The sequence below is a fragment of the Mandrillus leucophaeus genome, unplaced genomic scaffold (assembly GCF_000951045.1).
Source record: "Mandrillus leucophaeus isolate KB7577 unplaced genomic scaffold, Mleu.le_1.0 Scaffold5, whole genome shotgun sequence".
In the NCBI taxonomy this organism is placed as follows: Eukaryota; Metazoa; Chordata; class Mammalia; order Primates; family Cercopithecidae; genus Mandrillus; species Mandrillus leucophaeus.
This window is the reverse complement of record NW_012105364.1, coordinates 11,783,820-11,809,560: the sequence shown is the minus strand read 5'-3', so window position 1 is coordinate 11,809,560 and position 25,741 is coordinate 11,783,820. Positions and strand designations below refer to the sequence as shown.

At 36.6% G+C, this 25,741-nt stretch overlaps 1 protein-coding gene across 2 annotated transcripts in view; it reads left to right on the top strand.

Annotated features, from left to right (window-relative positions):
- Positions 1 to 11,068: 11,068 nt before the first annotated feature.
- ASB15 (ankyrin repeat and SOCS box containing 15) overlaps positions 11,069 to 25,741 on the top strand; it is a 34,554-nt gene continuing 19,881 nt past the window's right edge. Inside the window, exons 1-8 of one of the 2 annotated variants that reach the window (XM_011995947.1) lie at positions 11,069 to 11,245; positions 15,648 to 15,707; positions 16,072 to 16,144; positions 19,237 to 19,363; positions 21,458 to 21,566; positions 23,183 to 23,235; positions 23,326 to 23,457; positions 24,537 to 24,695. In XM_011995947.1, coding sequence (XP_011851337.1) covers positions 21,460 to 21,566; positions 23,183 to 23,235; positions 23,326 to 23,457; positions 24,537 to 24,695 — 451 coding nt within the window. In that variant the 5' untranslated portion in view covers positions 11,069 to 11,245; positions 15,648 to 15,707; positions 16,072 to 16,144; positions 19,237 to 19,363; positions 21,458 to 21,459. Of the gene's footprint in view, positions 11,246 to 15,647; positions 15,708 to 16,069; positions 16,145 to 19,236; positions 19,364 to 21,457; positions 21,567 to 23,182; positions 23,236 to 23,325; positions 23,458 to 24,536; positions 24,696 to 25,741 lie in introns of those variants that run through there. The other variant, XM_011995948.1, reaches the window with a different exon arrangement.

The following is a 25,741-nucleotide window of genomic DNA, read 5'->3' as shown; positions in this document are numbered from 1 at the left end:
ATCTCTTTTCTCTTGCTGTTTTCCAAATCCTCACTTTGACTTTGATTTTTGACAATTTGAATATAATATGTCCCAGTGAATTCCACTTCCTATTGAGTCTATCTGTGAACTTTTGAGTTTCGTGTACCTGGATGTCAATATCTCTCTCAGGATTGGGACATTTTCAGCTCATATTTCTTTAAATAAACTTTTTCCCCTTTTGTCTCTTTCTTCTCCTTTCCTAAAATGCCCTAATGTTTACATTATTTATGTTGATCATATCGCATAAATCCTCAAAGCTTTATTTATTTTTTTCATCTTTCACTGTGTAATTTCAAATGACCTGTTTTTGAATTCACAGATTATTTCTTCTGCTTAATCAACTCTGATGTTGAAGTTCTCTATTGCATTTTTCACATATGTATTGAATTCTTTAGCAACAGAATTTGTTTTATATTATTTCTATATCTTTGTTGAATTTCTCATTTTGTGCACATATTCTTTTCCTTATTTCACTGAATTTTTTTATCTGTGTTTTCTTGTAGCTCACTGAGCATTCATTCTTAAAACAATTATTTGGATTATTTGTCAGGCAATTTGTAAATCTGGTTTTTAGCTATTACTGGAAAAGTACTGGGTTCCTTTGGGTAGTGTCATGTTTCCTTAGCTTTTCACGTTTCTTGAAGTCTTGTGTTGTTTCCACATTTGAAAAATTATCTTTCTTCAAGTTTTACTGACAGTCTTTGAGAGAAAAATTCAATCACAAGCCTGTTTGACTAGAGATTCTGAGACTCTCTCAGGTCTTCTTTGTGGATTTGCCTACCCACTTGTTTCCTCTTGGGAGTAGGGGAGGAGTCTCAAAATCATATTCTTTCTTTCAATCTTGCAAAGTCAGGCCAGATTTTGAGAGTCTCCCATTTCTTTGCTCTAGGGCAGTGCCCTGAAATGCTCAAGTTTGTGTTCCTTTTCCCAATCTAGCAGAGTCAAATAAGCTGACTGTGTTGCTCACAACTGTGTGCAAAAGCTCACACTAGTGAATCTGGTGTGACATCTATGTAGGGGAGGTGGGGCATGTGAGACATTGCAGACACTAATTGACTAGTTGAGGGAGTCCCTAAAGGCAAGATGTCCTAAGTAGCTTGTGGACAGGTCTCCTGAAAGAGTCCACAAGGTGGTTAATAGGACACGCAGTTCTTTATTGAGTTTCAGTTCCTGATTTCTATAAATCCTCAACCTTCTTCACTGCTCCCAGCCTCTCCTAGCCACTTAGCCATGCTGATTTCTTCAGTTTTATGGGTGGGATGAGAGAAAGGTAGGCCTCTTGGTAGCATCCTGCACAGCTGGAGAAGCCAGTTGCTCACTCACTATGCTTTCACTTTATCTCATGGGAGGAATCATGGCTGAAGAAATCTCTTTTGGCACTTTGTTGTGCTGCTTTGGGGGAAGGGGTAATATGTATAAAGTGTAACTATTCTTCTCATCCTTTCCAATGCTTCTATTCTTGTATTTTATGATCTAGTCATGTGCTGGTACTTCTTCACTGGACTCCTGGACTCCCATAAATGAAGGATTCTCTCATCCACAGGTAGTTATCAAAATTGGTGCATCGTGGGAAGGTGACAGTAAAAATAGAAAACGTATTCCTCTGTCTTGCTGATGTTACTTAATGTCAGCCTCTTACACTTCAAACTGGTTTGACAAAGTGTACAAGTTGTGGATGGAGTCATTAAACAAGCAAGCTTAACCTCTTGGTGCTAAAGCTAGAAATTCAACTGTGAGAACGATGCATCATGGCAACAGAACAGATCTAAGCTGTTTTAATTGTAGTTAGGATGAGGGGAAGATAGAATTTGCTTTCCTAAACTCAATGGCAAACCAATGTTAAAGTGGCTGTTTGCCCTAAATGACGCTCATCACTGTTTAAAAAATGAGCCAGTGTATTAGTCCCTAACTCAAAACCATTCAATTCATGCTCCATTGTGTTTGTAATAAATCCCAAGCTTTTATCCATCGCCCACCTCCCATCCCTACCCTCCCTTGATGAGCTTCACTTTCATTTGTTCTCTAGTTGATCCCTTCACATGGCACATCCTTTTTGTCTCATGACAAAAAGTAAAGATTAAACTTACATTCCATCTTCCTAAAAGTTTGTCCTCTATACCTTTCTGTGTCTGGTTATTCTTTGTGAAAGTTCTCAGCACAGATGTGTTCCCTCTGACTATCCTTTCTGAAGGAAGCCTCCCCACTTCAATGACCAACTGTTGTCATGCTTATTTTCTTCACAGAGTTTACCACAATTCATTTTCTTACTTATGTAACATTCACCTCACCAACTTAAATACAAACTTTTCAGTGACAGGAACTTGATATAGTTCGTTGGTATACCTAGTGCGCAACATAATACCTAGCATTGTAGATGGTCAATATTTGTTAAATACTGCACTGGTGAGAATCCCACATTCATGTACTTCTCTGGGTCCTACCATTCTTGACTTTGTAAAATGCTATTTAGCTAGTGAGCTAATTCACTATTATTTCCCACCCAAAGCCCTCTTGAAAGTATTTGTCTACACTGTGGGTGAATGGGGCATATCTTCAAGACTGGAAAATTACCCAGACATTCCAAGCTGCATAAAAACAGCTTAACCAAACCTCGAAACTCAACCTGATTTAATACTTTTTATATTACTGTGTACATAAAGGAAATGTAAAATTTTGCTTTATTTGAATGGTAATTCCTTTTTAAATCTTAAAATCAAACTAACTCAAATATTTAGTAAATACTTTGGGAATATCCAGAATATTTTGTCTCAGTACTTTTACTGTTCTACTAAAGATAAATCTAAATCTAGCATAAATCATCACAGTTTTTCTAGTTTCCCAGAGTAATTATTAAACTTACCTTTTATATTGAAAAAAACTTGGGGGGAGGCAAATCATGAGACCATTAGAAATTGTTTTAACATACACAAAGTGGTGGCTCAAATTTGAAATACAAAATATAAAGGCCCGTATCCACAAGAGGCAAGAGTGATATCTTTTAATCATAGAAAGGATGAATTTACATTGAAATATTTAGCCGGGTGCAGTGGCTCATACCTGTAATCCCAACACTTTGAGAGGTGGGCAGATTGCTTGAACTCAAGAGTTTGAAACCAGCTGGGACAACATGGTCAAACCCTGTCTCTACAAAAGAAATACAAAAAAAATTAGCCAGGTGTGGTGGCGCATGCCTGTAGTCCCAGCTGCTCGGGAGGCTGATGCGGGACAATTGCTTGAGCCTGGGAGGTGGAGGTTGCTGTGAATCAAGATCGTGCCAGTGCACTCCAGTCTAAGTTACAGAGGGAGACCCTGTCTCAAAATAATAATAATAATAATATTAATAATAATAATAATAAGGCAAAAAGAAAGAAAGGAAAGAAAGAAGGGAGGAAGGAAGGAAGGAAGGAGGGAAGGAAGGAAGGAAGGAAGGAAGAAAAAGAAAGAAAGAAAGAAAGAAGAAAGAAAGAAAGAAAGAAAGAGAAAGAAAAAGAAAGAAAGAAAATTTTGAATTAGTATGGTAAGTTTTCTTCATTAAATTCATATAATTTCTTCTATAGTATGTACTATTAAAATGCTCTTTTTATAATCAAATATTAATTAAATGTCATTATGCATTAGCAACTTCAATTAGAAATTGAAACAAAACACAAATGCATATGAAAAGATCAATTCTTTTCAGAGAGAATAGAATACAATACTGAATTTTCAATAATTCAAAATTTACTTTGGTTGCCAATATAGAGCTTTATTATAAGTCCTGATTATAATTATGCTTGGTTTATATTAAATAAGGTACTAAGAATAGTGACAATCTCTTTGCCTTAGCACTATCAATCTGAGATATGTAAGAAGTCAGAATTATAAGAGACTAGAAGAAAAAGGAAGGTTCTTAAACAATAATCCTCCTTACACATGGTTTTACTTGTTACCCTAGTCAAAAAATATTAAATGGAAAATCCTAGCAGGAAACAATTCCTAAGTTTAAACTACATGCCATTCTGAGTAGTGTGATGAAATTCTGGGTCACCCTGCTCTGTTCTACTTGGATCATAAATCACCCCTTTGTTTAGCATATTCACTCTGCATGTGTCACCAGCCTATTTGAACATTTAGTGGTTTGCCTGATTGTCAGATCAATCATGATGGTATCACAGTGTTTGTGTTCAAGGAACCTTTATTATATTTAATGGTGGCCACAAGAATATTGATGTCGGTATGTTGTTATAATTGTTCTTCATTGTTAATATTGTTGCTAATTGCTTACTGTGCTTTATTTATAAATTAAACTTCAGCATAAGTATCTATGTATAGGAAAAAAAACTAGCATACATAGAGTTCTGTATTCCTTGTGTTTTCAGGCACTCACCACTGTCGATCTTAGAGCATATCTTCCACTGGCCGGGCGTGATGGCTCACGCCTGCAATCCCAGCACTTTGGGAGGCCAAGGCGGGCAGATCACTTGAGGTCAGAAGTTCAAGACCAGCTTGGCCAACATGGTGAAACCCTGTCCCTACTAAAAATACAAAAATTAGTGAGACATGGTGGCACACACCTGTAATCCTAGCTATGTGGGAGGCTGAGGCAGGAGAATCGCTTGTACATAGGAGGCAGAGGTTGCAGTGAGCTGAGATGGCACCACTGCACTCCAGCCTGGGCAACAGAGCGAGATTTCATCTGAAAAAAAAAATCCTTCACAGATATGGAGAAACTACCCTAGGTTGATGATCCATTAATGTAAAACCATTTTCTCTTTTCAAAGCTCGTGTGTGTGTGTGTGTGTGTGTGTGTGTTTGTGTGTGTGTGTCTTTGTTCTCTGACCTCCTCCTCCACAGCCTTCTTAGGTGTCATCTCTCTACTTGTTTGTCTCTACACAGTGGTAAGCTTTTGGAACTAGAACCACATGTCCCACCCATCTTGACATACCCAGAAGTGCCTGGCATCACATTCTGCGTATACTAAAATATGTGTCTGTATATACACCAAATGCAACGTTATCCCTGATGTCCATTTTATGTCCCCAGAAGTACAATATACTTTTATATTTAGACTATAAGTCCTGTATCTGTAGAAGGATTATTAGTTTTACAAAGAACTTTCATAATTATGCTCTTATTTTCATAACAATGATATGAAATAACAAGAACAGTGTTATCACACAGTAGGAAACTGAAGTATACACCTTTAGATACTTCTAGATGATTTGTCTTAATTCACAAAAACTGACAGATCTTAGACTAAAATACATATTCTCTCCTTTTAATCCAAGTTTGTTTCTCTTAGATACACTTGAAATGCCTTTCACAATATCGAAAATTAAGTACTTTGTTCACAAAAGGAAGAAAGAAAAAAAGAAAGATCAACCAGCTTTTAAAAAATGTATTATGACTCAACCTTAATTGACTTAAACTTTGGTTAAACAGAAATAACTGTGAACACATTTGAACAAGTCATCAGTGTTCAACAAAATATTCAACACATATTTGATAAGTGCCCAAAACTTTACTAGACAAAGTGATAAAGTGGTAAATATAACTGAAACCCCATGAAGGATCTTCCCTGCTGTTTGTTCGTCGTTGATTTAGTATAACTACCTATAGTGCTACCTTACTAAAAAATACTATTTCCATCACTTGCCTTTGCTTGGCTGCATGGCAACTAAATGGCCAGAGTAATGTCAACTATGTGGATTCTTCCAGGGGCCTGTGACATCAGTGCTGTTGGAGGAGTTCGTTGCTAATAGATTTGACTCATGGTTTCAGTTGTTTGATTTTCAGTCTGGAAAAACAGCGTACGGCATAGCAAAAATAAACAATTACCAAGGTTCTGGGAAGCATACTAGAAATAAAGGATTTGTTTTATGTTTTCATATTTTTTTCTACTGTTTTATGCCTAACTAAAATAAAATGTGCATTTCTTAAATCACAGACCCAAAGGCCAAAATAATGGTCAAGTACAGAAAAGGAAAAAGGAGAAAAAGGAGAAAACCTGAAATATATCAAAGTAAAAATGAAGCCAACTGAGATATACTTAAGTGTTGCTTACTAAACAACAAAATAATAAGATAACTTAAAAACAGAAAAAAAAAAAGAGAGAAAAATACAAAAAAAACACACAAAACAAACAAACAAAAAATAATAGGATAACTTAAAGTAGAACTCTCCAAGGTGTTTGAACGCCATTTTTTGTAGAAGGCAAAGATAAAGCTCCAGTTCTGATAAAGCCTCATAAAGAATGGGCTGGATCAGAAAGGACGTAGTAAGTGGCTTTGTAGGGGGTACATGGGATTGTATGACTAATCAAAGCAAGAGCTGTTTTTTAAAATCCAGGCCTGCAAGTGCCACACTCTTTTTCAGGAAGACAGAGTACCTGTGGGCAAAGTGAGGCTGTAGCAGTGGCAGGTGCCTACAATATAATATGAAGACCAAGCTGCCACATTTCTCCCTGGAAATTCACAAACAATGCTACCTAAATTTCTTATTCCCAAAATAGAAATAGGTGGGTCCAAGGACAGTTAGCTTCTAACACTGTGCTTCAACTATTTTAACCTAAGACTCTTCGTATCAGTTGCTATAATTATCATCTTGAAACAGGACATGCATTTCTTGCTATATATAGATAGAAGGAATGAGTATTTGGATGTCAGTGTCATTTTGTGTACCTTCCTTGGAACAACAGTAGTATTCAACTAGTCCTTCGCTGTTAAATCTGACCCCTCCCTGAAACTCATTCTCACCAGACAAAACGAGAGGCATTGTTTGAAAAGCTAGGACTGATTTTGTTTCCCCTTTGAGAAAACCCACAGGAAAAGCCAGCTTCCATAGAGGCAAATGTGGAGGTGATTACTAGCATTATGAATAGATCATTCTTTCAAATATATGAGTTACTCAAAATATGTCTTATTGTGTGTGCATAGATGACTAACTACTTGAGGAACAGGCCTCATTAAAATGGTGGTGCCATGGTCATTGTATCATCATCATCATCATCAGTCCCACACTACAGATAAATACTCTCAAAAATGTAAATAATGCATCTACAGAAACAGTAAGTGGTAAAACAAGATGTGTTCACAGGACTATGTCTTCAGTAACAGGCTCTCATTTATTTTACCACATAGTCTTATTTTGGCTTTTCTATCATATGCATTATTTTAAATGTTGCATGGTATAGGTAGATCTATAACAACTATTATATAAATGGATAAAACAGGCAGACCTTCATTGGTTTAAGAGCAGAAAAGTCACTGCAATGTGTCAAGCCATACTTTAAAGTGTTAGGTGCACATTTTCCCATACATTTGCATTATACTCCAAAGCTTTATGTGAATTTCTAATATTGTAAGAAAAAAAAAGTTGTACAAAATTAAAGTGTTTCACAATGCTGGTTGCTTTTCACAAGAATTCTTTATTGAAAAATTCCAAATTAGATTAATAACGATAAAATGTAGACAATGTATACAGTGATCTAACCTTTACCCTTGACTATTGCAATACAAAGTTAATAGTGGTTTAAACATAAAATACTTCTCAACTTCCTTTGAAGATGACTGAAACGCACCTTCTTTTATCACAGTTAAAGAGGAGTTAGGACCTCTCATTTTGCATTTACAGTTTTCTCAATTTTTGAAATAAAACTGGCAAATTCACTACAATCCACATATTTATATTCATTAACACTGAGCACAAAGAAAATGTCAGAGACGAGAAGAAAAACAAAAGCGTGTAGTGCTCCCAGTAGCCTAAGAAGTACAGAGTTTCAGGAAAAAGGGAAGAATCACTGGCAGCAAATCCAACGAGGGTCTATAAATTAAGAAATGAAAATGAATATAAAATATGAAATGAGTTTCTAAAGTAAGTCAGAAAGAGGTCACTGAGACCCGCAAGAGGAGTTGTTTTATTGCGGGGGGGCGGTGAAGGGGATAGAGGCCAGATGGCTTTGTGAGTGCCGACAGTGGCCTGAGTTAATTCAAGGATAGCTATGTCAAAACAAATTTAAGGAAGACTATTTTCATTGGAAAATCAGTAAGATAATAAACTTAATTGGTTTTTTAAAAGAAAACAAACAACCTTCCTCAATTAAAAATCCCAATTTTTTTCTTGTTTTATTAATACATTTGCTACTCATTTTTTAGACTATGTATGCTCAATAACTTGACCTAAAATTTCCTGATCAGATTGGATGTCACTGACTGCCCTATCTCTGTCTGTATATCAGATCAGCAATTATTAAACAAAAATCAAAGACAGCAAATTAGTATGACAAGAAAATTGTATTTAATGAAATTTGACCTGAATCTGAAAGATGGAGAAAGAAAAGTAGTGTGTATTAAAATACGTCAGAAGTGGATTAGGGTCTGACAACGCAAAGACTTACAGATTTGTCTCTTGAACAAATACCTTTAAATTGTGTGTTAATTCTAAGTGGTTTGGTTTTGTTCCGTCAGTAGGAACACTCCCTGCAGCTGAATTGGCAGGTCCTTTGTTTTCATGAGTTCTTTGAACCAATCAGGACACAGATAATCTTATTATACCTCTGTAGGCTTCTGTTTCTTTTGATGAAAGTCTAGAGAAGTCATGGGTAATATTTTACTGTGTGCCAGAGACCGCTTATATTTCACTTGTACAAGGTCAGATCTTAATTTAACCACCAACTGGATACTTAATTTTAGATACACAGAAGCACACATTGGCTCCAGGGCACTTCCTCTGATTTAGGAAGGCAAGTCCCTGGATAAGAATGACAAGATGATCATTCCAAAAGGTGAGATTATGAAATATTTGATCTGTACCTCACCAACTAGCTTATTGAATATTTCATTATTGGTAATATTTTAAACAGATGGAAATACAAATTATAGTAGCTACTCATTACTTTCTTTCTGGTTGATCACCTACAGGCTTAACTGTTTAGGGCCTTTTTAATTAGAGAATAAAGCTAGAATTTGTTTGCTTATAGAACATCAACTCAATTGCATAATTACTAAGCATAAAAAAATTATATCATGAGAAAAACAGATTAAGAATGAATATCCTTATAGAACATGTCAATATATTTACTACAGAATCCCAGAAGGGTCTCGGCTCACCTCTTGGTTTCTAATTTAAAAATTAACTATCTTTTGTGAATAAATAAATCTCTTCTAAGGCTTTTTCATCACTTGTTGAAAAAGATGAATGCTTTCTGCCCAGACTGAAAAATTTCTGTAGTTAGATTTTTAAAAAATAAACTGAATAGAATTGGAAATTTACTCCTGCAAATTATATCACAAAATCTAAAGGTTGGAAAGTCCTTAAAATTTATGTGATATCATCACTCGTATTGTTCTTAAATGCACAGTTAACTTCTAAGGAGCTTTCTATATCTAAAATGATTTGACTTCCATGAAGTAGAGCAGTGATGTGGACAAGAATAATCTTATCACTGCTTTGTGCTGAGAGCATTAAGTTATTGTGATAAAAATTATAATTTTATATTTCAGTTATTTTATGAGACTATTTTATTTTCAAATAGAAATTTGCCTACAAGTTTTATATTTCCCTTGGAGTTGTGGGATGAATTTGTTAGGTAGTTGCTTAAACTTTGTTAGAAAACTTTTTCTCAGGTTTATGAAGACCTGAGAGCCTTCCGGGGAGATATTAACAGGGCTCCTGTGTTGCAGAGGAACAATACTTTCTCAGTGTAACTCTGAGAAACAGAACCAGAAAAAGGTTAGAAGAGAAGGAGAAACATTATCTTCAGATAATGTTTTGAAGAGATGGATTCAAGTTCACTGGTTTTCCTAATTGTTAGGTTACAAAATAAGACTCTCTTTTCACTAATACCTTCAAAGTAGCTGAGTCATAGTTAGAGTATACTGGTTAAGCGTGGGTGGCCTCCATTGTCAGCTGACTGGGGTGTATCCCACTCTCCACTGCCCACTAGGTATGTGGGCTTAGGTAAGTTACCTAACGACTCTGTGCTTCAGTTTTCTTATCTGTAAAGTGGGGGAGAATTATGTAGACATTAAGTGACATCCATTTAATGCACTTAGTGTAATGCCTGTCACAGGTAAACACTCAATAGATATTAGTTATAATAATTATTAAACTCAATATAAAAATATTTATTAAAGACCTGCTATGCTATGTGCTTGACTGTGTGCTAAACCTTCAAGAGAAATTGGTATTATTTCTGGAGAAAAATCTAAAATACATGATTTAAAGACAGAAAGCTCCCTGAGGACATGGATCCCGTATATCTGTGTCTAGTCCTGTGCCTAGAACATAACAGACATTGAATGTATATTTTTGCATGGACAAATAGGATAGTCTGAACATACGTAGGAAAAAAATAATCACTAAGAATTGGTGGGTTAATTCTTTTCCTTTGTCTTTTTGATTAGCAGAGCTGAAGAATGTAGTATCATAGATAACTGTGCATATTTCAAGATGGTATTTGACAGTATTCCTTGACGATGGTCTTGTTATCAAAAAGGAGACATTAATGCTAGGTGTTGGTGTCTTTAAGAGGATTTGTAGCTGGATAAACACCTTTTCTGGGAGGGTGCAAATTAATGGATCAATGTCAACATAGAAGCCTCTGTCCTGTGCCGATTTCTTTTCAACATTTATCTTTATCGTTGGAGCTTAAGGACATATAGAAGGCATGCTTATTAAGTCAGCAAATAAAACAATACTTGGAGAGATAGAAAATGCGTTCAATTTTAGCAGAAGGAAATAAAAGCCAAATTGAAAAAATATAAAATGTAATAGGAATAAATAGAGTCCTATAGGGTCCTGCATACAATTACACAGAAAACAATGTAGAGAAAACATATGGTTTGTAGAATTTTGGGATATTGAGGTCTAAATCAACTGTGTAACATGATAGTCTAAATACTTATCTGAGCTTGGGCTAAATTAACAGATGTATAGTGTTTGAGAAAAGGAAAGTGGTCACACCCACTTAAACTTGTGTTGGTCTGACTGTAGCTGTTGTGTTGCACTCAGAGCCTGTGGTTCAGTGTCACTTTTAGAAAGAAATGGATAAACAGATGTGTTTACAAGAAAGCAATCAAGGCAGTGCAGGAGGTGAGACCATCTTATAGGAAGAGCAGTTGTCCAGCCTCTGAAAGAAAAGGCTCAGTGGAGACCTGAGAGCCTTCCTGGGGGATATTAACAGGGCTCCTGTGTTGCAGAGGAACAGTACTTTCTCAGTGTAACTGAGAAACAGAACCAGAAAAAGGTTAGAAGAGAAGTAGAAACATTATCTTCAGATAATGTTTGGAAGAGATGGATTCAAGTTCACTGGTTTTCTTAATTGTTAAAGCTGGCTAGGTCAGGCACCGTAGCTCATGCCTATAATCCCAGCATTTTGGGAGGCCGATGGGGGTGGATCACCTGAGGTCAGGAGTTCGAGACCGGCTGACCAACATGGTGAAACCCCGTCTCTACTAAAAACACAAAAATTAGCCCAGCATGGTGGTGGGCTCCTGTAATCCCAGTTACTCGGGAGGCTGGGGCAGGGGAATCACTTGAATCTGGGAGGTGGAGGTTGCAGTGAGCTGAGATCGTGCCATTGAACTCTAGCCTGGTTGACAGAAGGAGACTCTGTCTAAAAAAAGCAAAAAAATGCTGGCTAAAGGAGAAGCGCTCTGTGAGGAGATAGCAAGCTCCCTTACACTTTGATGTTCAAGCTGAGGCTATTAATGACTTGTTGGGCATGTTGTAAACAAAATTTACAGGTGGGGCTACCTGACGGTCTTTAACTCTGAAAATTGGTGATTCTAGGGAAAAGCAGGGAGAAGAAAATAAAAAGGGGGTGTCAGGGTGAATATTGAACGGTAAGCAATAGAACTAAAACTTTCAAAAAGAACTAGAATCCTACGTTCCCATTCCACAGGAGTTCAATCACAGAATAATAACAGGGAATGTTTGCTGACTACTTCCGACCCGTCAGACACAGTTCACCAGGCAGCTAATGCAGGCAGGTCAGGGTTTGAACAAAGATTCGACCATTATAATCAACTGCCTCCAACAGAAAGAAATCAATGGCCTGTACATGATTTCGAAACAAGATATGAAAAAATGCAGTGCCTCATTATTATTTGAATCAATATTGAAGGGAAAAAATTTGACTTGCGCACCAGACAGGATTGTCCGTCATGTTGAACAAAGTACATTATGCCAGGAATGAATATTTTTGGAAAGAATATATGTATATATAATTCTATATGAATATTTAGATGTATATTCATAAGAATAATACTTTTTAAAACGCTCAACATCCCTAATCATTAGAGAAATGCAAATCAAAACCACAATGAGATACCATCTCACACACCAGTCAGAATGGCTCCTAATAAAAAATCAAAAAATAACAGATGCTGGCGAGGTAATAGAGAAAAGGAAATGTTTATACAATGCTGGTGGGAATGTAAATCAGTTTGGCCATTGTGGAAAACAGTGTGGTGATTTCTCAAAGAACTTAAAGTAGAATTACCATTCGATCTAACAATCGCATTTTTGTATATATACACAAAAGAATATAAACCATTGTACCATAAATACACATGCATGCACACACTCACTGCAGCATTGTTCACAACAGCAAAAACACGGAATCAACCTAAATGCACAATGACAGTAGACTGGATAAAGATAATGTTGTACATATACACCATAGAATACCAGTCAGCCATGAAAAAGAATGAGATCGTGTCCTTTGCAGCAACATGGATGGAGCTGTAGGTCATTATCCTAAGCAAATTAACAGAGGAACAGAAAACCAAATACCCCACGTTCTCACTTACAAGTAGGAGCTAAACTTTGAGTACATATGCACACAAAGAAGGAAGCAACAGACACCAAGACCTACTTGAGGGTCGAGAGTGGGAGAAGGGCAAGGATAGAAAAACTGCCTATGAGGTACTATGTCTATTACCTGGATAACAAAACACTGTGCACCAAACCCTTGCAATATACAATTTACCTATAGAACAAACGTTAAGGTAAAACTTAAAATGAAAGTTAAAAAAATAATACTTTTTAAAAGTCTAGAGATGTTATGTTTATTGTTACTATAGGTAATCAACGTAGTCAAAATATTTTTTACTCACCCTACAACTCAATTGCACAAACCAGAAGTAGCTTTTTTATTGACTGTAACTGGCCTCACCTTTCTCAGGAGCCACCACTCACTCATTAATGGAAAATAAACTTCTGGTTTCATGGAGACAGACACAATAACTTAGGTAATGCAGCCTGTGCTTGGGTGATTCAGAAAAATGAATTGCTCTTTCAAATTTCTGCTCCTTCCAACGCCAAGAACCTCTCTTCACAAAGTTCTACCTGCTTTCCTGTACATTTGGGCACTCTCTTTTCTCGAGGTCTCCAAGATTCCTGGCCTGCTCAGTCCTGAGAGGTAGATGCCAAGCTAATTTTCCTGAGAGGGCTTTGTAAGCTTTGCCTCTGTAAAGTCCATCTTAGTTCCCTTTTCTTGTTGCTATTGGTGGTGAAAACTCTTAAAATCTACACCCTTAGCAAATTTCAAGTATACAATACAATACTGTTAACTATAGTTACATTGTTGTACATTAGATTTCCAGAATTTATTCATCCTGTTTAACTGAAATGTGTACCCCTTGGCCAGCACCTCCTAGCCCCTGGCAACCAACATTCTACTCTTTTTTCTATGACTTCAACGTTTTAGATTCCACAGATAAATATCACAATATTTGTCTTTCTGTACCTGGCTTTTTTCATTTAGCATAATGTCCTCTAGGTTGATCCATGTTGTCACAAATGGCAAGATTCTCTTCTTTTTTAAGGTTAATAGTCCATTTGTAAATACGTAGCACGTTTTCTTCATTTATTCGTCTGTCAATGGACATTTAGGTTGTTTCTATATCTTGGCTGCTGTAAATAATGCTGCAACTAACGTGGAAGTGGAGCTATCTCTCTGAGATAGTGATTTCACTTCCTTTGGATATGCATGCAGAAGTGAGATTGCTGGATCGTAAGACAGTCCTATTTTTAAAATTTTGAGAAACCTTTGTACTGTTTTTCACAATAACTATACCCCCAAAAAAGATCAACTATGTGCCAGGATGGGTAGTTTACTTAGCTTGACAGTGGTGAATATTTCACAATGTATACATATGTCCAATCATCAAGCTGTACACAATAAACACATATAATTTTAAATTGTCAACTATACTTCAATAAAGTTGGGGCAAAAATCCATCATAGTTCCTTAAAAGTGGTTAGTCATAGTTGGTTAAATAAACATCATACTTAAACTGACACTTTACGTTAACTGACATATAATGTTAAATATTCTTCAAGTATATGAATTTAAATAACTGTGTAGTATTTCACTTTTTATGTGTACGATAATGTCTTATACAAATTTCCTATTTTGGGACATTTATGTTGTTTCTAATATTCTGGCAATTTAAACACAGCTGAGATAAACATTCTCACATACACATCTTTTTTTACATCTTTGATTACTTCTTTTATTTATTTACTTATTTAGTTTTTGAGACAGAATCTTGCTTTATCACCCAAACTGGAGTGCAGTGGCGTGAACATGGCTCACTGCAGCCTCGACCTTCTAGGTTCAAACAATCCTCCCACCTCAACCCCCCAAGTAACTGATACAACAGGTGCATACCACCACATCCGATTAATTTTTGTATTTTTTGTAGAGATGAGGTTTCACCGTGTTGCCCAGGCTGGTCTCAAACTGCTGAACTCAGGCAATCCAGCTATCTCAGCCTCTCAAAGTCCTAGGATTACAGGCGTGAGCCACCAGGCACAGTCTTCTGATTATTTCTATAAGATAGATTCCTAGATGTAGAATTACAGACAAAGGATAGGGCTTTTAAAAATCATTATATCATATTAGCTTGTGATCAGGGTATGTCTACTAATAAGTTGTCTTTTCATGTACCTATCTTACTTTACTCTTTGCTATTCTGTGAGTTTATATTCCCCTAGAAACCCATGAGTTTGTGAGTCTAAAGCTCCTTCCTAAACTGTTGTGAGTGTAGTCCTCAAAAGCTAACATGCATCTTCCCACAGTTCTGCTATAATTAAATTTGACTTGGAAATCAATAGTAAAGAGTAAATATTTCTTTTTTCTCTGTTTTTTCTTGGTGTTTTTATTTTTTTAACTTATCTTCATACTAATTTCATTAAAATTTTTTACTTTTGTAATATGAAACTAGAGATAAACAAAACTACTAAACAGGTTCTATCGTTACATAGAAATTAAGCATCAATCAGTGACGCCCCAAAATTTGAAGATAATTTGGCAAAAATATATCTGTGACCTACAGAGGAAACACAAGGCTAATTTTAAGAGTTGTGTTTATTTAATTATACAATTATTCGTTCGTTTAGTAAATACTGAATTTTTATCACGTGCCAGATATCATGTTTAGTTTCTACAGATCATTTTGCCTTTTATATCTTTTTCTAAAATATTGAGTTGTGTTTCTTTGAAGGAACATAAAAGTAGCATTTGTTTTTTAGACTAAGATTGTTTGTGTGAGTGCACGTTTTCAATGTATCAGAAGGGCATACTTTGTTGTTAAGAAAGATGCTATTTAAACTGATCTAGTTCTCCCCATCATGCATAGGATTTCTCTTCAGTAGAAAAGGCAAATGCCATAAAGAGGGAATTGCATAAGTTATTGCTTGTAAGTGAAAGTTACCTGTGACTGTGGGGTAAAACCCAATTCTGACAGAGTTACACTTCTATCTGAAATTTCTGGGGAACTAGTTGATTTTGTTGTTTAAATCATCCTAACAAATCCATTCATGTGATTTGCCACTTCAGGCTATGCAATTCTTAAAAAATAAGTGTTCAGTCACCAAATAAAAAGCAAAGTGACAACAGGATTTTATTTCTATTGATTTCTCCACATCTTTAAAAGTATGCATACAAATGATCAAAGTGCATAAAAATGAGACTTAGTATTGTTTTGTATATAACAACTGTATTTTTTTGACAGTACCAAAAAAAAAAAAAAATGTCTTTTAACTCTTGCCTTCCTCTGATAGGATAAATCCTGATGATTCTCTCAGGGACCTCTAGTAGATGAGCTCGACACTCAAGAACCATAGCAGCTTCAAGGTAAAAGAAAAATTCCCAGGGAATCAGTGTCCCCCATTCCACATAGCAGAAATCTGCATCTCCCTCAGAACCTCAGGGTTTCTATTTGGGCTGGCCTTGGATAAAACTGTAAAGAAAACCAAGTTGTACTCTATTGCCCTTTTCTTATCCCTTCATATCACTTCCCACTAGATCCTAACCTTAAACTTTCTGCCATCTTCCCAGCCTCACGTACTCCAGTAACTATCCCAAGACATCTTGGTTCTAAACTAGGGGCCAGTATGTTGCTATGTAAATTTTAAAAGGGACACTGGAAGATGGAACAATACGCCCTAAAGGACAGAATCTCTTGCTGATGCAATAGAACGACACTGATGTGACAGGTGCTGGGGGCAGTGTGTTATTTATGGACACAGAGCCCTTCCTTGCACCATGGAAGCAACTGTCCACTCTGCTTACTTTCAAGACCAGCCTTGTTTAGGACTCACGGAGATGGTTTCAATTTTGTTATGCCCAAGACAGAGTGTGAGGGTAGGTGGGGCAAACAGATCTTCATGTAAGCAGGAGTAAACCAACTAAACAATTCACGAGGAAGAAATTTGTATTTATCTTTTTCAGGGAAAGGGAGAACCTTGGTTCCGTGCTGTGGGAGCTATTGTATTTCAAAGGAAGCTCTGACAGGTGTCAAAAATTTATCAGTTACCTTTACAGGAAGGCAATAGCTCAGATCATGGTTTGGAGGCAGTTTAGCAAAACTGATGCAAAAAGGTGTCATATACTCATGTTCACTCATGCATCAGACCTTGCAACATTACCAACCTCCTGACCATTTCAGTCAGGCACCAACTGGTATGTTGATCCTGTTGTTTGGACTCCAAGGCAAAAAGTACAGAATGAAGGCAAGCTTAGGAACCTCAGACCACCCTAAGTAATATAAAGCCTTATTGCATGGAGCCAAAAAAAAAAAGATTTATGTGTCCCTGGAAGCTATTTTTTATTTTTGGAAGTGATTGTCATCAAAAGCTGGCTGTTAAAAGCAAGATCACAGTGTTTTCTTTTAAAAGCAACAGACTGTGAGATATTTTCCTCTAACTTCTGAAAGACCTTAAAAGTGAAGGTATTGCCTGCTCGGTCCAGGCTCTACTTACTCGTTCTGAGACATTTGGTGGGTCATTTAACCTCTTGAATCTATAATACCTACAATACAGAATTGGAATGAGAATTGAAAACAAGGTAATGTATACAAAATGCTTTCCACAGTGCTCAAAACAAGGTGAGCACTTGATAATTTATAGTTATTATTACTATTGCCAAATGTATCAAAACATTTACATGATCACCAAAGTTCCTTTTCTCACTATCTGAATTAAGGATTTTACTTAGCCTATCTGTAAAATAAACTAATACTTATTGATATCTGAGAAATATATTTGGCATTTAGCATTTAGGAATCCTTAATTCAGTGGTTTTTTTACCAGGAGAACATGAAAAAACCTCTGAGATTCCATAAGTTCCTTAAAATTTCATGCAAAATTTTGAGTGGACGTGTGTCCCTCTGGAGAGAGAATCCATAGCTTTCAACAAATGTTTTCATGACCCTAAGCAAGGTTAATCAGTGCTTTGAATGAAGAGGCTGATGGTACAATATGATTGCATCAGTTACTTTGTAAATCAGCTACTTATGGAGAACAAATGATTTCTCTTTTATTAAGAGTCAGTTTCTCTAAGCCAGGCATGGTGGCTGATGCCTGTAATTCTAGCACATTGGGGGGCCCATCTATACTAAAACTACAAAAATTAGCCAGGCATGGTGGCCAGTGCCTATAATCCCAGCTACTCGGGAGGCTAAGGCAGGAGAATCGCATGAATACAGGGGGCGGAGGTTGCAGTGAGCTGAGATTGTGCCATTTCACTCCAGCCTGGGCAAAAGAGCAAAACTCCACCTCAAAAAAAAAAAAAAAAAAAAAATCAATTTCTCTAGACTGAGATGCGAGACACCCATACATATATCTTAAAGATGTTCAAATATTGTCTGACCTTTCCTCATGCTTCTGAGTAGTGCTTTATAGAAATAATTTCCCATAGACTGTTGCTGGCCCTTAGGTGGGATTGAGTCCTAGCCACTCAAGGAGGTTTAGATAAATAAGTTACTTTTTTTCTTTCTCTTTTTTTTTTTTTTTTGAGATGAAGTCTTGCTCTGCCACCCAGGCTGGAGCACAGTGGCGTGATCTCTGCTCACTGCAAGCTCCGTCTCCCAGGTTCACGCCATTCTTCTGCCTCAGCCTCCCAAGTAGCTGGGACTACAGGCGCCCACCACCACACCCAGCTAATTTTTTTGTATTTTTTTAGTAGAGACGGGGTTTCACCGTGTTAGCCAGGATGGTCTCGATCTCCCGACCTCGTGATCCACCTGCCTCAGCCTCCCAAAGTGCTGGGATTACAGGCATGAGCCACCGTGCCTGGCCAGTTACTCTTATTTATGAGATAACACAGGCTCCATAGAGAACTGAGCTGGTCTTAGATAAATAAGTTACTCTTCTCTTGCCTTTATCATTGTGTCTTGATGTCTTTAAGTACATTCCAGTAATGCTCCTTTGACTGACTGTCTGGCACCTTAGTACACCTGCATGCAGATCTTCACTTCATCTCAAGCTTTCAGGAAAAGGCTGCAGACACCTGTGCTAGATTGGAGTTGTTCTGCATAGAAAGTGTTCCCATCATTTTCACCCTATGGTCATTAGAGATACCAAATAGGAACCTAGGTAACTTCCTTTGTGATAGTAGGGGAAAAAACAAAAACAAACAAACAAACAAAAAACATTGAAATAAAATACTTTCCACAGACCAGCTCAGTTCTCTATGGAGTCTGTACTCTCTCATACACTGAAAGCCCAAATTTCAAACAGGGTTGGATTTAAGCTGGTGATTTAAATAGGTGAAAGGCTCTGTATCCTATTACTAATCCCAGAGCCATACAATCCCCCCTATCACCCCAGTAATATCACTGAGAAAGTCACCAGGCGAGGCCGCAGGTTGAACTTTGTCATCTACTGGTGCTGGCTGACAGACTCAGTATTTGTCTGCTAGTAATGAGTCAACAACTTTTATTCCAGTGACCACAGACAGCAGCTGTTTGCTATAGTTGACAAGGAGTAGGAATAGAGGGAAAAGATAGAAAAAAGAAAAGAGATTTTGTTTCCTCTCAGAAAACTAATGGTCCAAGTGAAAACACAAACACAAGTATGTAAAGAACTTGTAAAGCAAATACAGAATGAGTGAGTATAAACCAAGACATTGGAAAAATATTACATAAGAAGAGATATTCACAGACTAAGATAACTAGAGAGGAACTGAAGAATGACACCAAGGGTTTCCATAGGAGGAATGTCTTGTGCTAGCCTTGACACAGTGTGAACCATGGGTGGGGATCAGCTGAGAGGACCTCGTGAATAAAGAGGAATATTATGGAAAAGAACAGAAGAGAGACAAATGAAGCTAAGCACAGAGTGAACGATCAAATTTGTTTAGTTAGAAAAAAAAGAAACTCCATATCCGAAGGAAATGGTCAGTTCTAAGAACAAAGAGGAGCCTGGATTATGTTTCAATGCTCACTTATTAATTCATTAATTCATTTATTCAACACATATTTAGACAGCACGAACCAGTAGATGATGCTTCTCTTGGCACTGAGGTCACAGACTAATTCCCTGCTATTCCTGAGTTACATTCTAAGGAGAAGAGACACACAATGAACCAATAAACAATACATTAAAAAGCAAAATACCATTTACGTCTACGTGGTGAGTAAGATCTCTAGTGTGGCTTTTGAGGAGTCACAATGTGAGGCTTGGTGGAGCATGGTGACTATCTCGTGTGTGGTCTCTGAACATTAGCACTGTTCTATACCTTTGGTTCTGAGGTGATATTAAGGCCACTGCTATAGAACAATGAACAATTAATCATAATATTGTCAATGAGTTCTGCCCACAGGTTAGAGGCCTTGGATGTTAGCATTTATTATCCAATTATCCAACCTTGAGGAAGAATGAGAAGAGGTAAAGCGTGTGTCAACTGTGTTTTGGAAATTGCCTGCAGAGTACCCTTTTGTTTTTCTGTCATTCAGAAGACATACTATAAAGTAAAATTTCATATACAGACTATAAAAGGCTTGAAAAGTACCATCAATCAAAGTTAATTTCATAATGCCAGTCAACTCAGCTATAGAAATTTTATTTCTATATTTACTAAATGTCCTCTCTAAATAAAATAAAGCAATTAATTCAATAGTAAAGAGTAAGATAGTAAATTCATGCTCCTAATTTGATATTTGGGAGAAATAAGCAAATGAAGACTAATTTACATTTTTCTGTATTCTCTTCAGCGAGATGGGCCAGTCAAGAGCAGTGGCTTGTAACAGAACTGTGTAAGGGAGTTAATAGGGACTCTAGAGGAGGCCTGGTTTCTGGTCTATGGATGAAGTTAAAATGGTCCTTATCCTTAAGGAAGTTAAAATTATCCTTAATGTTCAAATGATGCTCTGAGACCAATCAGACTTCGCAGTTGACCATTGATGGTTTGTAAAAAATGTAAAAGGTGCCAGGCATGGTGGCTCACGCCTGTAAACCCCCGCACTTTGGGAGGCCAATGCGAGCGGGTCACAAGGTCAGGAGTTTGAGACCAGCCTGGCCAACATGGAGAAACCCCCTCTCTACTAAAAAAATATGAAAATTAGCCGGGCATGGAGGCATGCACCTGTAATCCCAGCTACTCAGGAGGCTGAGAAGGAAGAATTGCTTGAATCCAGGAGGCGGATGATGCAGTGAGCCAAGATCACACCACTGCACTCCAGCTTGAGTGACAGAGCAAGACTTCATCTCAAAAAAATAAAATAAAAAAGAATGTAAAAGGATGACTGTTCTCCATTACAGCCACTATCCATCTTATCCTCATTGGATCAATGTTTAAGTTTTTAATGTGCTATGTACACACTCTCCAAGAAAACTGATGGGCCAAAATTGGCATCAATCAGAAGCTCAGGAAAAAGTGAATTCTTATGAGCCCAACTGCAGTCATTACTGAAAAAAAAAAAAGTCAAAAGTTAGAAAGAGAAATGCTCAAAGGGCAGATTATTAAAGGTTTTAACAGACCATTTAAGTTAATAAAATCAACTTCACATGTAATGTGGATTAAAATGTTACCGGCATTTGTATTTGTTAACCAGGAAAACAAAAATGCATTTTAGTTTTTCACTATGCATTTTTCATGTTTATTCTGTGTACTGTTTTGGGCCATTTGTTGATAATAAGAACTCGTCTCCTTCAAAATTACATGCAGGAATGGATACTAATGATGACCCTGATGAAGACCATCTTACAAGTTATGATATTCAGCTAAGTATTCAAGAATCCATTGAAGCCAGCAAGACTGCGCTTTATCCTGAAAGGTAGTATTCAAACCAACTATCCTCAGCACAATTTCTTTATGGCATTCATTTTGTTGTGAGATAAAATGAACACCATTTCCTAATTCCTCCTCTAGGAAAACTGACCTTTCCTTTCTGATAGGGAATCTAACAGCTTTCCAAGGGCCACTGTACATAAGTTTTAGCAATCTGATCTTCCACAAATCCTCACCTCATGTGGGAAACAGGAAAAACCCTATGTGGAAAATTCCTAGATGAATTTGGTTGTATAGAATTGCCTATTTTCTAAATTAATATAGATTCAAAAAGGGCAATGAGTAATTTGAACATATTTGCAAGTACAGTTTATACAACAAATATACAGACAGGTTGGTATACAGAGGTCTATACACTCTAGAGCTCATTCTGCTACTGATTCAGCTAACCCTTTACAGGTAATATATTCCATTGTTGTATGTTTAAAATATGAAGAATAATGCTAAACCACGTAGCCCATTAGTTAATGAATGAGAGAAGAGTTGCAGGTTTTTATTTTATATGACAAAGTAATATACAAACTACCACCTATTTGATTATCTACTATCTAAAAGACAAGAATTAATAAATTAAAATATACCTAAAAGTGATGTATTATGTAGGTAGGATTTATTGAGTCTAAAACTGCAAAAGTAAATTTCTTTCTTAAAAAAAGACATTATACATCTGACAGAAATAAACTAGTTTACCTTTACTTTTTGTTACAGTGTTTAAAATCTTGTATTCTGGAATTTAGTAGTACTTTTGAAGAGATTCAGTGTTTAAAAATGGTTGCTTTTGAGCTTTGAAAAAATAGACGTAGTACATTGAAATTCCTGGTCTGAAATATCTCCCTTATCTCCAACAAGCTTTAGAACTTTAGCGCTCCCTGGAAGGCATTCACAACCCTGGTATGCTAGCAGATGTTTCTGCTTAACAGAGTTAAGTAAATTTGTTATGGAATTCCTTCTTCCCACTTAACAAACACACACACCAGAAAACTTCCATGAGGATTTAAATCATGACCTGCTGGGCCAGTGATTGGGAGTTTGTTTAGTAAATGCCCTGCCTATTTTCACATGTGGAACAGTTGATTTAAAACTCACATATATAGTTTAGACCATAAGCTCCCAAGTAAGTACCTTATTAGCAATTATGAAGTTCAAAGCAATAAACATTTTTTGAGCATAGAATTTTAAAAATTAGAAAAAGCCCTAGAGATCTATTAATTGCGTCATTTTTCAGATGAAGAACCCACATCCAGAAAGGCTAATTGGCCTCCCCAGAATCACAAAATCAGGCTAGGATCTGAACCTAGCTCTTCTGAATCTGACTCCAATTGTTTACTCCTTTTTTATTGCTTTGAGATCTCTCAGAGATAGCATTGTACTCTTCTATTTCACCATCTTCACTAATATTCTTAGATCAATGCATTGTAAATATACTCTGTGTCTGACTCCCGTACATTTACTTTTTTAAGGAGATAAAATCAGTTGTATGCGTCTCATTTGGATCTTGATTATTAAAATTAAGCTTAAAAATGCAATATAAATTAAAATCTTTGGTTCCTTGAAATATATCACTAGTATCTAGTATAAATATGGTTTTTCTTTATCTCATAGATTTGTACCCCTAAGTGGTCAAAACAGAAAACTTGTGGAGGCCATAAAACAAGGTAAATGAGTGTACCATCTACAGTGGGATGGACTGGAGATTCCACCTTGCAAAAACAGAGATTAGTCATCAGTCGATGTGTTTAATTTAGGTCACATTCTTGAGCTCCAGGAGTATGTAAAATATAAATATGCAATGGATGAAGCTGATGAAAAAGGATGGTTTCCATTACATGAAGCTGTTGTTCAACCCATTCAACAAATACTTGAGATTGTTCTGGATGGTAAGAGAACATAAAACACGTTTGACCAAACCAGGGCAAGAATATTGACATGCTGATGTTATAAGTGTTTTCAGTGAACATAACTAGCAGAAAGAAAAGGTGGATTAAAATATTATTTGGAATTTGAAAAAGGCAGCACCCATGTTTTAAACTCAGAGTACAAAAATTAGGACATTTTTTGACATTCGGGGTTTACCTTTTGCATCCTTTTACCTATGAATGAGACACAGGTTGGTGGAAAGGTGTGGTTATCACATAATAGTGATAAAAGTTTCTATATGTCATGAATTAATTGAGTTATATATAACACTCTTTTCTTTTGGAAGTCAATTTTAAATTTTTCATTTTGAACTATCTCTTGAGTTAACAGTTTCCAAAAGATTCTTATATAGTACAACAGGGAGTACTGAAAATATTTGTCTTTACATTACATTGATTTTTTTTTCTTAATGTAAGCATTAAAAAATGTTGTGGCAAATCAAGCCAGTGTTAAATATTAACAATAACTTTTATGTTCTAACACAGTGTTTTCACATCTCAGCATCTTACAGAACACTTTTGAGAGTGCCCTATTGTTCAACTTTCACTGTTGCATGACAGCTGTATGTTCTGGGAGATACACACTTGATTATTAGCCAGCCACCTAGAAAACCAGACAGCTAGACAGACAGATATAGATGATGTTAAGGATCATTTTGACACAATGATACCTACATTCAAGTACATTCTCTTTCCCACATCCACAGACTGCATTTCACAAACAAACAATTTCAGTTACAATATAAATTATAATACAAAGAATTGAAGCACTGTTTTGTAACGTATCAAGAAATGAGACCTAGCGCGCCATTTTCAAAAAAGCAGCTAGAAACAGATTTTGGTTTTCTAGCTGTCAATTTGATTAGCAACTCCATGTACATCTACTTTATCCTCACCGTCATTTGGTAAACTTTTGTCAGTCTTTTCATTTTCATCAATTGACTTTGTTCAATCTGATGTGTATAATATTGGGTTGCTCTGATTTGTTTGACATCCTGTCAGTATTTTCAACTTTTCAACATAATGCTTTCATGTCACAGCATCCTATAAGACACTCTGGGAGTTCAAGACCTGTGATGGAGAAACACCCTTGACTTTGGCAGTCAAAGCTGGTCTGGTGAAAAATGTAAGAACTTTGTTAGAAAAGGGAGTGTGGCCCAACACAAAAAATGATAAAGGAGAGACCCCCCTTCTGATTGGTAAATGACCTTTTTTTCTAGAACTTTTATGGTTTGAAACAAATAATAATTATTTATTGGAAATCACTGTATAATGGCTAAAATTGTGATCTCAGTTCCTTCCATTCCCTGAGTTACTTGCTTAAACCCCCTGTCTTCTGTCCTGTGATTTTGTTTTCCTATACTACAAGGATGTGAAATATGAAAGATGGCTATATACTTCAGTATCCAGTTGTAGAGACTGCAGCTGACCAGGAGGGATCTGAATTAGTTTTTCTGAAGCCAGAGATAGCAATTTTAAAGGAATATTCTCTAGGTAGGATCCACCTGTAAAGAGGGTTGCATGTGCAATATGTAGCCAGAAGCAAGAGGTGGAAAGGGATTCCAAAGGGAGAGATCAAGTTCACATCAGACTGATCAGGCAAAGCTGGAAGGAAGGGGAGCCAGCAGATTCTGAGCACACAGACACAGAGCATGGCACCTATGAGGGGTACACTGTGACACAACAAGGGAAGAATGGGAAATGTGAAGGTGACATTTACCAGCTCTGTCTCGTATATCCTGCTATTTGTTGAACAATAAGAATTGGCAAGTCCGTTTGTGAAAGGAGAGAGTGATAAGATTAACTCCAAAGGACCCAGAGATAACATTTCCTTTCTCTTAGGGACATAGGATGGTGGAGTAAGAATTTGGTGTTACCATGGAGATTACTGGGTTTAAATCTTAGCAGTCATGGGCCTCAGTTTTCTCAAGTATAAAATGGAAATACAACACCTACCATGCAGAATTGTGATTAAAAATTAGAGAAAAAATATATAAAAGCTTTCACATGTAATAGATGCTCAAGAGGGAAGAGCCATTATGAAGTTGTCTGTGTGGCAGGAGGAGGAGAGGGAAGAGGAGTAGGAGCAGGAGGAGAGGGAGGCTAGGACATAAGATTATTTACCAGCAATCACAGAGGAAGACATTAAAGGTCATAGCTAGTTAAGAACCATCACAGCGCCTGCTCACAGAGGAATCACTTAAAAAAAATTAAGCAGCCTGAATATTAAGAAAATCTGAATATT